The sequence below is a fragment of the Chaetodon auriga genome, chromosome 4 (assembly GCF_051107435.1).
Source record: "Chaetodon auriga isolate fChaAug3 chromosome 4, fChaAug3.hap1, whole genome shotgun sequence".
NCBI classification, from domain to species: domain Eukaryota; kingdom Metazoa; phylum Chordata; class Actinopteri; order Chaetodontiformes; family Chaetodontidae; genus Chaetodon; species Chaetodon auriga.
The window spans coordinates 8,607,974-8,623,304 of NC_135077.1; the positions used below are offsets into that span (position 1 = coordinate 8,607,974).

Sequence of the window (15,331 nt, forward strand, 5' to 3'; positions counted from 1 at the left end):
GGCTCTTTTTTCCATTTGATACAGCTGCTGTTTGCAAAACTTTCCCCTGCACTGTGAGAAAAGCTGAGTCAGCCACACCGGCCTCACCACCTCCCCTCCATCCTCTCCTCAATGCATCCTTACACAACCACATCCTGCATTTCACACACAAGCATATACACAAACACACTGCTTTGCAGGCAGTTGTGTATAATGAAAATCTATAGATCTGCAGCTGTGTTGAGTGGGTTGCTTATCTGTGGTTTGTCTCAGTGTGCTTCAGGTATTCAAGCTGGTTCCAAACAGTTTCATGTTGGTTTTTTCACAGTTTGTGATGTAAGCTGATAAAAAATCTGTTTGAACTTCCTCCCACTGATTATCCACTTAAAATATTTCTTACATTGATGTTGACATCTGTCCGAGATATGACTGTCATCAGGAACTGATGTCACCTCATATTGTTGTTTGATAAGAAACAGTATTTTATTCACACAACAGAATATCGTATATCAAATTATCAAGTAGGATTATATAACCTGAATATCAGATACATTTTATGATATCACAATCATTTGTTGCTTTTTCATAAGTGATTCAAATACATTCATCAGACACCGTATAATTTAGATAATGTATACGGGATAGTATATATTAGATATATAAAATTCAACACAACATATGTAAATTAACACAGAGACATAAGGTGCATTGCAAATGCTTCCTGCATTCCAATAGTTTCCTGTGAAGTGCACAGGGTGTTCAGCCTGCGAAAACTGCTCAGTTCAAAGGGAAATGTGATGTGGGATGTGATGTGTCCAGAAGAACTGAAGAGTCCATCAGTTCGCTGCAAGTTGACAAGCAAGATTACCCATCAGTCACTGCGCCTCACTAGAGCGCCAAAACTAAACCATGGAGGTCATAAAGGAATTTACATGTGTCTTTGGGTTTTGTCATTGTAACAAACATTACTAATGTGATTCTTCAAGTGGTGAAGTTACCTAAAAACAGCAATGTTTGCAATAAACCAAACACTCTAATACCTCCAGGGAAACTAGTTCTTGTTGATCACAATGTGGGACAGAGCTATTTCCATATGCCTCTATGGAGATATCATAAAGGCTCCCATCAAATTGTCAGTAGTTCCTGGACGCATCTTCTGTATGTCCTCCAATGTGACAAAAATCTCATCTCCTTTCTGTAGGTGGAAGATCCCAGCCAGGAAACTGTTCCACAGATCATCCCCACCTGAAAACTTTGCGCTTGAAGGTTTCGGAGTCCGGCAGCGGAAACTAGAGGAAACATGCCACAGATGTCACAAGGAATCGTACTGCAGCAAAAATGAGCACAGCACTAATCTCAACCTGCCTATAAATACAGAGAGGCAAAGCAGCAAACAGGTTGCACTCAAGCAGGCACTTGTAAGCACATGTGCAAGACAGAGGAAGGAAGTAAGGAGTGGCACACTGACTAACCTTTTTGATTTCATAAGTTCTATAGAGTGATCGTAGGCCTTGGTGACTTTCATGACCTTGTGCTGGATAAGCGAACACTCCTCTGCAGCATTTAATGTCACTTTGGAGTAGAGGTAATAGTGGCCTTCCTTTTCGACCAACAACCGGCCGTTGCTGTAACCCATATTGTAGGTGATGGATTCGCCACCTTTGTGTACCCATTGTACCACATTGTTCTCCCCTATAGGACTCCCGGAGCCTGAGACGAAGATGCGAATGAAGAGAAAATAAAGTTCAATTTAACCATTAAGTTCAAATACAGTATTTAGGGTTGAGCATTGAGAGGTCTCTAACCAATCAGTTGAGCAAATGGCCTCTGTTGGTCATGTTCCAGATGTGGTTGCACTGTAGGAGGCTCACTGGATGCTGTTCAAGAAAGGGCCAGATCAATAAGCCAGTCAACCAACTATTCAATGTTCAAATCAACATTTGAATTTGTATGTGAGGTTTTGCATGTGTTTTGAGCCCTGTTCTCAACAAATAAAATTTTTGTGCTGTAATCTTATTTACAACATTTTATCTTATGTCACATCATCTAGCTGTCGACAGTTGTTAAAGATGCATGATTAATTCATACATTACATATTTTCTCCATACCTTTAGGTCCCACTCTGCTCATTATGGTGCCACCCTGAAACAGAAAAAAATAAGTGAAAGCTCAAAACTCTGGCATAAGCCATGATTTGTACACAAAGACATGCCTACTATACACCCACGCTTACCTGCTGGCCAGATGTTTTGTGGTTGGACAGGTTCTGGCAGAGAAGGTGAGAGTTGCAGTGGGAAAACGCCTGCAGGGAGAAACAGAAAAGTGAGTGAGAGATGAAGATTGAAGGCACAGGTGAGTACCACAATCTGTGTGTGTGTTTGCAATCAAGATGTCAAAAGTTCAAGAGCGTGTAAGTACAGGAAGTTCCCAGCCTCGTGGAAACCAACAGAAATGATTGGAAATGTGAAAATATCCTGAATGAATACAAGCACATTCTAACTTTTACATAACTTAAGTCACACGCACAAAGAAAGACACAGACGTTGTGACACAACAACATGAATTTTAAAAAGTTAATTAAAAAGTACATTTTCAGTTAGTTCATTCATTCATCTTCTATACCCGACTATCCCTTTTGGGGTTGCAGGGGGGCTGGAGCCTATCCCAGCTGTCAATGGGCGAGAGGCAGGGTACACCCTGAACCGGTTGCCAGTCAATTGCAGGGCCACATATACAGACAGACAACCATTCACAGTCACACTCACACCTAAGGACAATTTAGAGTCACCAATCAACGTAATGAGCATGTTTTTGGTTTGTGGGAGGAAGCCGGAGTGCCCGGAGAGAACCCATGCATGCATGGGAAGAAAATGTAAACTTTACACAGAAAGGCCCTGCCCGACCCGAGGATCGAACCGCCGACCTTCTTGCTGTGAGGCGCCACTGTGCCGCCCCCATTTTCAGTTTGTTTTATAATGAAACTTTTGCACTATTTAAATAATATAAATAAATGGTAATTGGTCCATCACTCTCTTTACTAGCCTCTGTTATTCCAGACAAAACATGACATTGTATGTTCTCTAAGGTTTGACTTTCATCTGTGGTGCAAATTACATAACATGCAAAGTAGAGGCAGGTGTGTAATAATCAGCATTATGAAACTCTTTCAAAAGCGAAGTTAAATTGTGGTTTTGCACTTGAGAGCAAAAAGAAAGGGAAGTAGAACCTAGAGAAAGAAAGAAATTTTGAACCAGGAACTTCATCAAATAATGACCCACGTACTAATCTGTCTGCGAGTATGTGTGTCTGGTTATGACGTAGAGCTAAACAGGGAAATTCAATTGAAAGGAAGTTTCCATGTGTTCCAAACACCGAGGCCAAGCCCCTCACTGAGACGGACGCACACACACACACAAGGAGCCTCACCTCCGTTTTTTGGTAGAGATTGTAGATTAAAAATCCCTCCACAACCAGTCCCAGCACGGTGAGTCCCACCACCAGGAGAAGAAACTTTTGGCCTGCCCCCGCCCACCTCGGCTTCTTCCCACCGGGCACGGAGGTATAGTTCGCCTGGCTGTCCACCACAAACACCTGAGGGCATGTACCCATGCTGCCCTCTGCCATCCCACCAGATCACACTCCACCTAAGCTACACGTCAAAGAGCCTGATGTGGCGAAGAAGGGGTGCTGGAAGAGATGGGGGTTAGGGTAAGGTAAAGCAAAGAAAGAGGGAGCAGAAAGGCAGAGAGGCAAAAAGACAGGCAGGCAGTGGAGAGATGAGAAAAAGCAAAGAAATAAAGATGGGAAGTCAGAAAAAGGCGGAGAAAGAGAGGCATGAGACATTCAGACATGACAGCAGACGTTTTGTCTACTCTGTTTACAGTAGGCACATGCGATGCAACAGGCTTCTGGGAAACAAAGTGATTTCAACATACCCTGCTTACTGCTAGCACACAAGGAGAGGCAGCTTCAATGAATCCAAAGTCCAACTCTTATATTTTGTTCAGAGTAATTCCGAAAGAGTTCATGATGATTTAGATGTACACCAGATGTTCCTGCCACAGCTCAGTCAACCATCAAGCAGCACAGGGCAGTTTTCACACCTCTCACACATCTCAAACATATTTAAACAGCTGAGAAAAAAATAGTAACATTCTTTGAGCCTTTAAGCGCATATGATTACTCTAAATATCTCACCTTCTGAGAAAAGAAAACCCTCCAAGTGTAGATATCTGTCCTCCCTCACCTCATGCGTCTGCTCGCCTGCTGCCAGCTATCACTAATTTTGCTTTTCAAGCCAGCTCATGTAAGGAGGAAATGAAGATGACATGAGGAAGAGGCAGCAAAGAGAGAAAGACAGAGAGCGAGAGAGTGAGTAGTGTGCATGTGAGTATGTGTGTGTGTGTGTGTGCGTGGGACACTCCCTACACTACTGGATGTAGTTATCGTCCCTCAGTTGACACTTCCTCTCTCTTCAATTTCTCACTCTGCGTGTTTCGTGTGTGTCGAACACTTTTGGTTTGTGTTCTCGGCTTTTGAAGCTATTTTCTTTAGTCAGTTTCCTGAGAAACTGGACTGTTTTTCTCGCTGAGCCATGCATCTGGGACATTATTAGTCCTATTGAACCATGCAGTGTGACCTTAAACACAGAGGGGACAGTGGAGGAGTTGTTGCAAACTGTTAAATTCACACCCATACTTTAACAGCTACCCACCGCTGTTAATATCACCACCTACTATCACAGCCTGATTCATTTGTATTTTAATGCAGCACAGTATTATTCTTACAGGCTGCTGCTTTCTCACATATTAGCCAATATAAACATCTCAGCAGTTGCTTTTATTTTAACGTTAGGATCTTTTTTCGTGTCAGCTGGCTGACCTGCAGTGATTGAAGATAAGTACTGTGTTGCAGAGGATTGGAGGCAGTGAAGCAAACCGCAGTTTAGGTGCAAGGCCTGTTGTAATGTGGTGTCACCTCTTGGTTTGTTTTGCTTTTTATCTTTTTTTCTTCACATGTTTAAGATCACTGCTTCACTCAAGAGCTTCCTCATGTCAAGTATCGTTGTCCTCTTCCTTTTTTCTCCCGTATTGTTTCTTTTACGGGTGACACATCAACACGCTTCTGTTTTTAGGTACAATCTGCTTTGCCTGCTTCGTTACCCCTGCAGCATCCCACCAATGTAATTCCATCTTACATATGTGTGTTCAACGGAGCAGAAGCACAGAATTACAGCCAATCTCGTCGATTTTGTTCTTTTTCTTCATGTGCTAAAGTATTTTGAGAAATAGTTTCAGTTTCCTCTCTTTATCAAACCTCTCGCTGGTCTTTTTCCCTGCTATTTAAGTGCTGTGTTAAATGTAATGAAAAGTGTTTCAGTTAAAAAAAAAAGAGATGATTCAAGGATCAGAGTGAAACTCAATCGCAAAACTCTGAGTTATTTTGAACCAATCTGGGTTTTTTTCTCTCTTGTAGGAGGGGACAGTTTGTCATGACAGGCACCATATGTTGAAACTACACTGCATACACTTTGACTTACTTACTGCCCCCCCCCCACACACACACACAAGTGCACAATGTGTTAAGTGTTGATAAAGACTCAAGGAGGACAGACGGAAGTCTACAGTTCGGCCGGTGTTGCTTGTTAAAGGCAGATACTAAGAGAGAGAGCTGGACATGTATGGAACCCCAGAAGTGATCATTGTTTAACTGTAACTGCGGAACTGATTTCATGAATAATATATTAAACAGCATACGTGGCCCATTTTACTAACTCTTTTTATTTTTTTAATCTCCTCACTTTCATAGCATAAGTTAAATGATGATCTATTTCCTATTTTTGCCAAACAACATTCAGCTGAGTGTATTTAAAATGGGGCTGTATTAAATAAAATACATATACATAAAATACGTCCTAAAATACATCAAAGCGAAAACAGAAAAGGGGATGCAGTTTAAAGATTGGAAAAGGACACACAGTTATGAAAGTAAAAGTAGTGGTGACATACGTACATGCCTTATAGAACAACACTGCAAACAAGCAGGACATATACGTTACAGCAGCTTACATGTGTAAGTATTTATCATCCATTGTTTTAAATGATGGCTGACAGTGTTTAATTGTCTGATGGGATTTGGAATTACTGTATATTCCACTGTGTTGTGCCTCTGAAGGCACTCTTCTGCAGCAGAATAGAGCTGTCTTCTCTTCATACGGGTTCTTCTGTTGACATAGGCTACAATTGGCAGTGGAGCCAAGTCATGACTGACTTTGTATACTAAGCACCAGTTTGCATATTTTAGTAGGTCATCCCAACTTAAAATCAGTTTGTTTTTAACTGGTGTTTTTAATGCTTGATTGTATAATGATTTGAGTGGTTTTGGCGTATTCTGGTTGGCCTGTGACCAACTTTTTAAACCAGCAATACATGATCTAACCTGGGGTCATCAAGTGTTTCGGGTCTTTCAACATCAAACAGTCTATCTGTCTAATCTGTCTACAGTCTGATCACCCCGGCCACCCAGACAGGATGATCAGTTCCCGGCTTGCATCCCAGCAGCAGTTGACCACAGGGCCTCCCTCTTCAGCCAGTGACACTCTTGATGGCTCCGTTCTTTGCCAGTTCCACTCGGTCGAGTTTGGTGAAGGCTTTGCAGAGTGACCAGCCTGCAAAGCCCCAGCACCTCAGTAAGTTTGCTGGAGGTTTTCCAGCCTTGCGTCCTACATTACTCCCCCAGCTCCTGGTATTTGGCACATTTGCACCTTTGTGCTTCATCCATGCGTTCTTCCCAAGGAACAGGGAGCTCCAACATGATCACCTGCTTCGTAGCGTTGATCATGCCTGGGTTGAACGTTGTTGGGACGATGTGCTCAGGAAACCTCAGCTTCTTGCCCAGGTTGACTTTCAACTGCTGGTTAGCAGCTGAGGAGAGGAGGCCTGTTGCATGGTTTGGCTGAGGGGTGTGTCTCTCTCTGGCCCATCATGATCATGCCTCCAGGGTTAGTGATCACCTGCCTGGTCGACAGATACCCACTTTGTCCGTGCGCCTAGCTGTCTCAGACCTACCATCCTGCTTGCTCTTTCTTCCTCCACTCCCGCTCAAACTTCATCTTGGACTAGCTGCTGCCTGTCTTTGCCCAGGGCTTTACAGATATGACAATTCACATGAGTGAAAATTATAGAATGTGCAAACATCAGAAATTTGCAAGATTGAATTTGACCCTTTTATGGGTTTCCTGAACACGTGACTTAAAAGAAAGGAGTAACTGTTCACCTGCTAAAAGTATGTCACTGGCAGGTCTATTGGATTTGCACAGAAACATGGCAGCTCTCTTTCAACCATGTCGTGACCTGAGCCATCGAGATGGAGATGAGTTTAGCCTCAGCATCTGCTTTGGAACTGCAATGTACCAATAAAATAGAGTCATCTGTGGACCAAGAATAGATGTTTACGGGACACCAGTAGGCAAACTGCAATGACTTGGATCAAGCATGACTTACGGTAGCTGATTAAAACTGCCTAGTGAGCTATGATTCTACCCACGTCACTTCACAGTTACAGAAGTTATATTTGGATAGCTAAACTTTGCTTTCAGTTCACATTTTACACACACCCCTGGTCTTGTCGTAGCATTCTTCATATTTCCTGTTTGATAATGATAAGGAGACTGATGCATTGCTATGTCTGGGGTTTGTTTGGGCTGTGGATGTCCAACATTAGCACAAAGGAACACAGGCTAGAGGAAGGCATATAAACTACTTTCTATTTCGGTGAGCAGCTCAGGGAATCAGTCATTTTCTTCTGGTAGTTGCTGTTGCTTTTGCCTGGCCTGCATCTGCAGTAATGAGGCTGTTTGAGCACCATGAGGAGGAGGACTTGGGCCTCAGGAACAGCACAGGTCCAAGTAATATCATTAATGATAAATCCATTCCATTTAAGTGCCCCAGTAATACCATGGCTGGCCTTGGATCACCTAAATAAAATGAAGCTATTAAGCAGTGTTATACCCTTAGTCCAGTATGTAATTTACTAGGACTGTCTGAAATCACTCAGGTTGCTACGGAGTGCACTATGTTTACTCGCCCCAATTTTAATTGAGTGTCAGTTCTCAATGAAAAATATGCACTATGTAGTGCTCTCCTCCAACAATAAAAGTCAGTCAAAATCACAGTTGTGTGACACTTCCTCAGTGATGATGCAAAAAGGTAATGATGTACAAGTGTCTAGCTTCCTAATTCACTGCTCATTATGGAGTACTCCGTAGGCGTTTTGCCAGAAGACATCTTTACATGCCACAGTAGGAAATCATGGGTGTAGGTAACAAAAATAATGATGGCTGAATTCCATTTAACTGTTTCAGTTTCAAGGTCCTGGTAGTGTGCATGCTGGCTCACTGTCACTGTCATGACTTACTGGGACACTTTTGTGTCACTTGTGTGGGCAATAGTGAATCAGTTAATGAGGGAGATTTTACACACAGCTTGGGAAAACATAAAGCTTCCTAATATAGAATCAAAATAATATTTTAGGCTCTTTGAGTTCTCGTTTGCTGTAACTATACAGTACTTTCATTGTCTCAGGAGCAGCTATGAAAATAGGTTGGCTTTAGGTTTGCTGATTAGTAAGCATTTATAATAGGTTATTTGCTGTTGTGGTAAAGATGACTAATAACATTACTTTTTTTATGAATGTATTATTATTGTTACCATTATTTTTTTCTGTCTTTGTTTCTAATAGTTGTAACAATCAACATTCTTATTACTGATATGATTATTGGTCAATTTCTGTAGTTAATATTATGTAGCTGATCTTGGAAACAGTGACACTGACAAAGATTCTTCTTATTGCACACACATCCAAGGATTACCACAGTCACAAGTTTACTTAATGAGTTTTTTTAATTATTATTATTATTATTTTTTGTCTTAAACAGCTGCTCTATAACCAAAAAAGTACTAACTGCAGAGTGAAATCTCCAGCCTATGGCTGCAGAGATTTTTTACAATCTGGCATCCAAAAATAATGATATTATTCTGTATGTTATTATACATTTTTGTTTATGTTATTATTAGTATTTACAAGTCTGAAAATATCAGAAAATTCTGAAATAATCTATAATTAAAGACATTAATTACAACCTATAAACCCTTTATGAAATGATTTTGTCCTTGCGGAGACGTATGTAAAGTGCTTGGTAATCTTGATAGGAAAAGTGCTTTATAAATTGTGTGTTATAAAGTGTATTATTAGTGTTATCATTATCATCATATTTTTATGTATTGGGAGCAGGTCAACTCCTCTCAGGAGTGGGTCACAGCAGCTGCCACTGTTAGGATGGTGCTGAGTGAAAACCTCAGACCTGCAGTGATTGGAGGAGGATTGCTACCCTTCCTCCTCTGATTGGTTCACATCGTTTGCCTCGTCCGGGGTCCTCCATCCAATCACAATATCGCAAAGTTCTGATGCGGAAGAGGGATGCGAAGGAGATGGCTGAACTTAGATAGCCCTGGGTTTGGGAATATCTTCACCATGGACCTTCTCCGGAGGATTGAGGGGAGTAGAGGACGACTGCTCGTCCTTGCGGTAGTGTTTGGGTGGTGTTTAGGGTCTGTGAGCTGTTTCGGACAGAGCCTAGACAGCGAGTTCACGTTTCTGCTGCCAGCCGGAAGATCCGAGTGTTTCTTTCAAACAGCTGTAAAGAATGGTACTATGGAGGTCGAATATCAGGTAACTGTACTGTGTGTGGTCGACAGACAAAAGCACTTAATGTGTTCACATTTAACTGCTATCTGCTAAAGACTCATACCAGCCAGGAAAACGATGTTGTTGGCTAACAGTTTCTAACCGTCCCTCCTCGAGCTAGCTGACATGCTGGGAGTACATTTGCATACTCAGTCAGCTAATAAGCTAATAATAGCTCACATTCTTCCGCTAACCTCATGTTGTGGGAGTTATCGTAACCAATCTAATCACCACCAACTGAAGTTCACATTTTCCACAAACGGCGATAGACTGTGGTCAAAATCTGTAACGTCACGTCAGACTTTCTTTATCCAGCACCCTTTGCGAATGATTGCACTAAGAAGACCTTCCCGAAAGAGATGCAAAGCAAGACAAAAAAGAAAGTAGTGTACAGGAAATAACAGGAAATGAAGAGTACACCAGGCATTGCTCCCGGTCTGAGTGAGTCACTATGTAAATCTGAGACTGTACACATAACTTCTGTCTGAAGGTTTCAGATCCTGGTAGCCTGTGGTCATCCAGCAGGTTGTTCCTGAAGTGACGCCCTGCTCCTGGTGAGAAGGGGCAAAGGAACGACCAAACCCTTGTCGTGCCCATTTATCGAGGCACTGCTATTCAAAGGTTGAGATCAGAATCTTACGATCGATCAGTCATAGTGGCTGATTTATAAGCCGCTCACTCATCAAAGTTAACTGAGTGGGATCGAACAGCTGCTGCAGAGCCACTGGAGCTCCGGCTGCACAATGACGCCTCCAGTCTAGTGCTGCAACCAAAAGTTATTTCCATTATCCATTCATATTTTCTCCATGAATCATTTGGTCTGAAAAATATCAGAACCAGTGACCATCATAGTGTCCCAAGTGTCCCCATCACAGCAAGATTGCTTGATTGCTTTTCCAGCAGGAAAAAGAGATTTTGGTTTTTGGACATTCTTGCTTAAAAGAATGACTTAAATGATTAATCATCAATTATCAGTATTGTTGCTGATTAATTGATCGACCAATCATTACAGCTCTACTACTGTCCAAGCTGTGCAACACTGTGTAAATGTAACATGAAGAACCACATAAAGTTCAACTAGTCAGCAGTGTGTTTGTTTAGTGGGAGGGTCCCAATCCAAGAGAGCAAATGGCTCTCTCTTGAAAGGCACACATTTCCTGTCTGTCAGCTCTACTGTAGCTATCTAGTAAAAGCAAATTGCTAAAACAATAATCCCCGGATAAAGCGGGTGAAAATAAGTGGTTGACTTTGGAGGATCATTTGTGAGCGTGTTGCTCAGTGTGTGTATGTATGTGTGTGCACACAGGTGATAGCGGGTGCTGGCATGGATGTGGACTTCACCATCCTCTCTCCAGAAGGCGTCCGGCTCATCTTCGAGTCTCGACGCTCTGATGGCGTCCATGTGTTAGTGCTACGTCACGTATTTCATATTTACTGACCTTGACCGGTAGAGCTGTCTGTTTATCTTTGTCTGTGCTTCCTGTTTTTCCAGGGTAGAGCCTACGCAGGAGGGAGACTATGAAATCTGCTTTGACAACAGCTTCAGTCGCTTCTCGGAGAAGATGGTGTTCTTCGAGATCATCATCGAGGGTCAAGGAGGAGATGTGGGTGGAGATGATGAGTGGGTCGGATTAGAGGAGCCTGATGCAAGCCTTCTGGAGTACAAGCTGGAGGACATTCGGGTGAGATGCTTGTTTTGGGGTTTACAAATGAATTCATAAATAGGAATCTAGTTCACTATGCAGCTGACCTCATAATAAACCCCAGACTGACTGACTGACTGACTGACTGACTTAGATACGTTCACCCATGTCTACACAACATCCAGGTGAGAAGAGGAGAGATAGGTGTAACAGGTTTGTCATGTTTTAATCAAACGTGGAGAGTGACGACAGCTTTTTTCTGGATTACATCTGCTCTTGCCTCTGAGCCAAATACTGTTAATTGTATCTTGAAAGCAGTCTTCTGGATCAGTGTTTTTTTTGCCTTTGTTGATGAGCTGTTAAGCTTTCTGGATTATTTGGCTGGTCAAACAATACGGCTGCGTTATGCTGTGTTTTTCTTACTGTCATCAAATCCAATGAAAAGACTAACACCAGCAATCAATTGATCTTGTATTGTCTGCGTAAACTAAGACTGATATTTCCTCTGTGCCGGAGAGCTCCATTGTTGTCCAAAGAGTATTATCAGTGAGCCACACTGTTGCACTGGCTGACGTGTTTCTTCATTGCAATGAACACACTCACTGTGGTTCATTTTCAGTCAGTCCGAATGCCCACTAGAGCACATTAATCCATGGCTGTAAATTGTTCCCAACAAAAACACAATTTAGTCCTGTTTTCAGTCATGTTTGCTATGTTTGTCCAGCTGTTTTATGACGTGAGTTGGACGCATTTTCTTTTTTCTTCCGTAGGAGCGAATTGAGCTTGAGGCTGAAAGCAACAGGCTTGGGAAGTGGGGAAGTTTTGAAAGACAGAACAATGCCGTCTTGGTGTTTTTGGTTTTGGTCATTTCTTGGGTTGTGCTGACAGTATGAAAACTATAGAATAACGTCAACCTTAACCCTTAACAAGCAGGGGAGTTCTCAACGTTTTGATGACTGATTGCAAACTCAGGGAGCCAACGTATGATTGAGGTTCATATCGGAAAACTCATAAACTAAACTCTGCAGCTACTCTGCAGGTGTGACTTACTTATTAAACCAAACCACAGCGCTGGTTGAGTGGCGTAATACTTTGGTTTGAAACAAATAGTTCCTGTGAAAACGATTTCACTGCTGTGTGCTCGAGTCTGAAGAAGAGACCGGTGCTCGAAACGACTGAATACTGTGTGCTTTTGAGTCCATTGTGTCCCTCGTGTCATTTTATTTCCTCTGTCTCCTACTCCCACTTGTGTCTTCCCCACACTGTCCTCAGGAGTCCATGGACTCTCTGCACAGACGCTTGGAGCGCAGCCGGCAGATGCAGACAGTGCTGCGGGCTTTTGAGGCGCGAGACAGAAACCTTCTAGAAGACAACCTGTGGAGGGTCTCATTCTGGTCCTGTGCCAGCGTGCTGGTGATGCTGTGTGTGGCCCTTACCCAGGTAAATGGAGCAGTGACTCACCACACAATATCAGCTGTTAAAAGTTTGTGGTGATCATGTTTCAGGGGGTTTTACAGTCTGTTACGCTCCTTGATATCTGTGTTTACCCCCCCCCCCCCCCCAGGTCTACACTGTCCGTAAACTGTTCGACGACAAGCGGAGGGTCTGCACATAGAGGCATTGCTTTATGGTGATAAATGGCAGCTTGGGAAGGAGGACAGTCCAACACAAGACGTTCAGCTGGTTACCCATTCAGATTACACTCCATTATTTTTCATTTAGTCTGCGTCAACACCAGCATTTAACACCAATTGTAATGTATCTTTTTCCACTCCTACACTCTTGTTTTAGATCAGTTTGTGAGCAATAATGAAATGACCCTGAAGGGTAACCAGATGAGGAAGAGACCGAGGTTATATAATTTGATTTAGTGTCTTTAATGTCAAATCTGACCACAAACCAATGAGGAAATATATTTTGAAAAAGGCGCTGCCTGCAAAGACAGAACAATAAATGTTGTGGTGTTACTGCTGTCCCAGGTTTCTGAAACTGGTTTGAGGTGTTGGGAATTTTTCGTTAAAGGTGAAATTAACCTTGAAGGTCAGGTACATGCCAGTTTGTAAGGGATGACTATGTGCAATAGTATTGTTGGCATATTTGTCCTTCCTGACAGTTAAAGATCTTTTCATGATATTTGTGATTTGTCTGTCTGTCCAGGTTTTTCCTCGGCCACAGTCTCATTCATCGTTGGGTTTTTTTGTCTGTTTTGTTTCAAGGTGATTTCTTTTCATGTGCCAGGTCACGTCCACGCTGACGTGTTGACGAATAAGAATGTAGAATGAGAAAGACGGATGTTTTCCAGCCTGATTGCCAATAATGTACACGTCAGCACTCAGACAGATATGTAGTAGGAACATTCAGTGCTCGGATGTCTCGGCTTGGTCTCCTATGATCAGACTCGCTTTTTATTTTCCAGATGTATGTTTGCGTCAACAGGATGTGACGTTTTGAGTTTACTCAGACAGATGCCAAGTGGGGTTTTTTTTTCTTTAAAATAAGGACAGGCATTACATATGCTATAGAATGATTAAAAATCATATTTTCATGGATGTCATTGATGTTATTGATAAATGCTTTTTTTTACACAGGAGAAACTTGGACTGATGTCAGTTTTCTTGTCTGATAAAGGAATAATCTTTCAAAATTGTCTCTGTTGATCGACATATTCTTTTAACATCTGTTGTGCTGGAATTAATTCCAGTGAAATGAAATCTGAATTTCACAGATTTAACACTACAGTTGAGCAAAATCTGTACTGCAAAGGCGTGTTTCAAAAGCAGGTTTCTGCTTTTTGTGCATGTCAATTGAGAAACCTTAGTGCTGTTAACACTGACGGCTTTAAACTCTGTGTGTGTCTGTGTGTGTGTCTTCTGAGACTCTTTTTTACATAACCCTGCAAACACACTGTATCCAGACAGTTTATTTCTGCTGATGCAGCTCCCCCTAATGTCTGACCTTAAAACAACCACAGCGTCGACATTATCAGACATGAAGCTGAAGTTGGTATAAAGGTTAAATACTTCTCATATTTGATCAGACACTCGAAGAATCAGCATGCTGGTAATATCTGACAAACACTGAATTAGTTGTCAAATTGCCAAGTGTCTGCTTGATCATAGAGTGTGAAGTCCCAAATGTGGCTGCCAGAGATGAGCTTCTGACTTGAGTTTATAGTTCATGATGTGTGTAAACAGTTTGTTGTGCACATCATACACTAACAATGTAAGAGAGAACGATGGAGCAGGAGTGTAAAACAGTTTATTCTACAATCTCGAAGGAGGACATTACAGTATTCTGAGTTTCTTGATGTTTTAATTTGACATTGAGATTTTTCTTCCATTTACTAGATGTCTCATCCATCCTCAGGTTTCACAGACATTTCAAGAGAGGAATTAGGAGACAGTATATCAGTTACTCTCACATTCATAGACATTATATTTGATCTCCGGTGTCAATTAAATACTCCGTAAGATCAGTAACATACCTGCATGTTACAGAGCTCGTCAGTACTTTTAACTGAGGCTGAGCTGACAGGCCGTCAGCGTTGGTGCAGACGCGACCATATGTCATAATTCATCCCAATTATTTTGTCTTTCCTTGAAATGTTTAACTAAAAAAAATGAAGAATCAACAGTTTTGGGTGTGTAAACAGGAAACAGCTCCAGAAACTCCTTGGCGCTCATGCCAAACACACCAGGCCGAGCAGACTGTACAGAGTCCAAGCATCTGGGTTTCTCTTACCAGTGGTTTGGACGAGAGGGGACTTGTGGAGGTCGCCTGTGAGAGAAAACCATTAAAAGATTTCCAGTCAGTTTGTGCTGATAAGTGGATCAGTGACTCACACAGCTGACAGACACAACAGGAGTGGGATTGCGTACCTTTATTCATCCCTGCCTGTCTCTATGAACGGCCCCGAAGCAACGAGTAACACTGTCTGTACTGTGTGTTGCCACTGGCAACTGCAG

The 15,331-nt window shown here is 42.2% G+C and overlaps 2 protein-coding genes across 2 annotated transcripts; one reads left to right on the forward strand and one right to left on the reverse strand.

The window, feature by feature from the left end:
• Positions 1-447: 447 nt before the first annotated feature.
• LOC143319720 (tumor necrosis factor ligand superfamily member 14-like) lies at positions 448-4,297 on the reverse strand. The gene is made up of 7 exons (XM_076728890.1): positions 4,177-4,297; positions 3,406-3,666; positions 2,213-2,281; positions 2,088-2,121; positions 1,785-1,856; positions 1,452-1,689; positions 448-1,268 (listed from the first exon to the last, which is right to left on the reverse strand). The coding sequence occupies exons 2-7, from the start codon at positions 3,601-3,603 to the stop codon at positions 1,079-1,081; spliced, it is 801 nt and encodes a 266-aa protein (XP_076585005.1). The 5' UTR covers positions 3,604-3,666; positions 4,177-4,297; the 3' UTR covers positions 448-1,078.
• A 5,129-nt stretch (positions 4,298-9,426) lies between these two features.
• Positions 9,427-14,214, forward strand: tmed1b (transmembrane p24 trafficking protein 1b). Its single transcript, XM_076727838.1, has 5 exons — positions 9,427-9,708; positions 11,030-11,127; positions 11,216-11,405; positions 12,639-12,806; positions 12,931-14,214. The coding sequence occupies exons 1-5, from the start codon at positions 9,457-9,459 to the stop codon at positions 12,979-12,981; spliced, it is 759 nt and encodes a 252-aa protein (XP_076583953.1). The 5' UTR covers positions 9,427-9,456; the 3' UTR covers positions 12,982-14,214.
• Positions 14,215-15,331: the final 1,117 nt, after the last annotated feature.

Bases quoted from the DNA above. Each gene is read 5' to 3' on its own strand.
- tmed1b (XM_076727838.1), top strand. From the start codon at position 9,457: ATGCGAAGGAGATGGCTGAACTTAGATAGCCCTGGGTTTGGGAATATC. The intron at 11,128-11,215 runs GTTAGTGCTACG...CTGTTTTTCCAG, and splicing joins CGCTCTGATGGCGTCCATGT to GGTAGAGCCTACGCAGGAGG. The intron at 12,807-12,930 runs GTAAATGGAGCA...CCCCCCCCCCAG, and splicing joins TGTGTGTGGCCCTTACCCAG to GTCTACACTGTCCGTAAACT.
- LOC143319720 (XM_076728890.1), bottom strand. From the start codon at position 3,603: ATGGCAGAGGGCAGCATGGGTACATGCCCTCAGGTGTTTGTGGTGGAC. The intron at 2,282-3,405 runs GTGAGGCTCCTT...TTCTCCCTGCAG, and splicing joins ATCTCTACCAAAAAACGGAG to GCGTTTTCCCACTGCAACTC. The intron at 2,122-2,212 runs GTAAGCGTGGGT...TTTCTGTTTCAG, and splicing joins ACAAAACATCTGGCCAGCAG to GGTGGCACCATAATGAGCAG.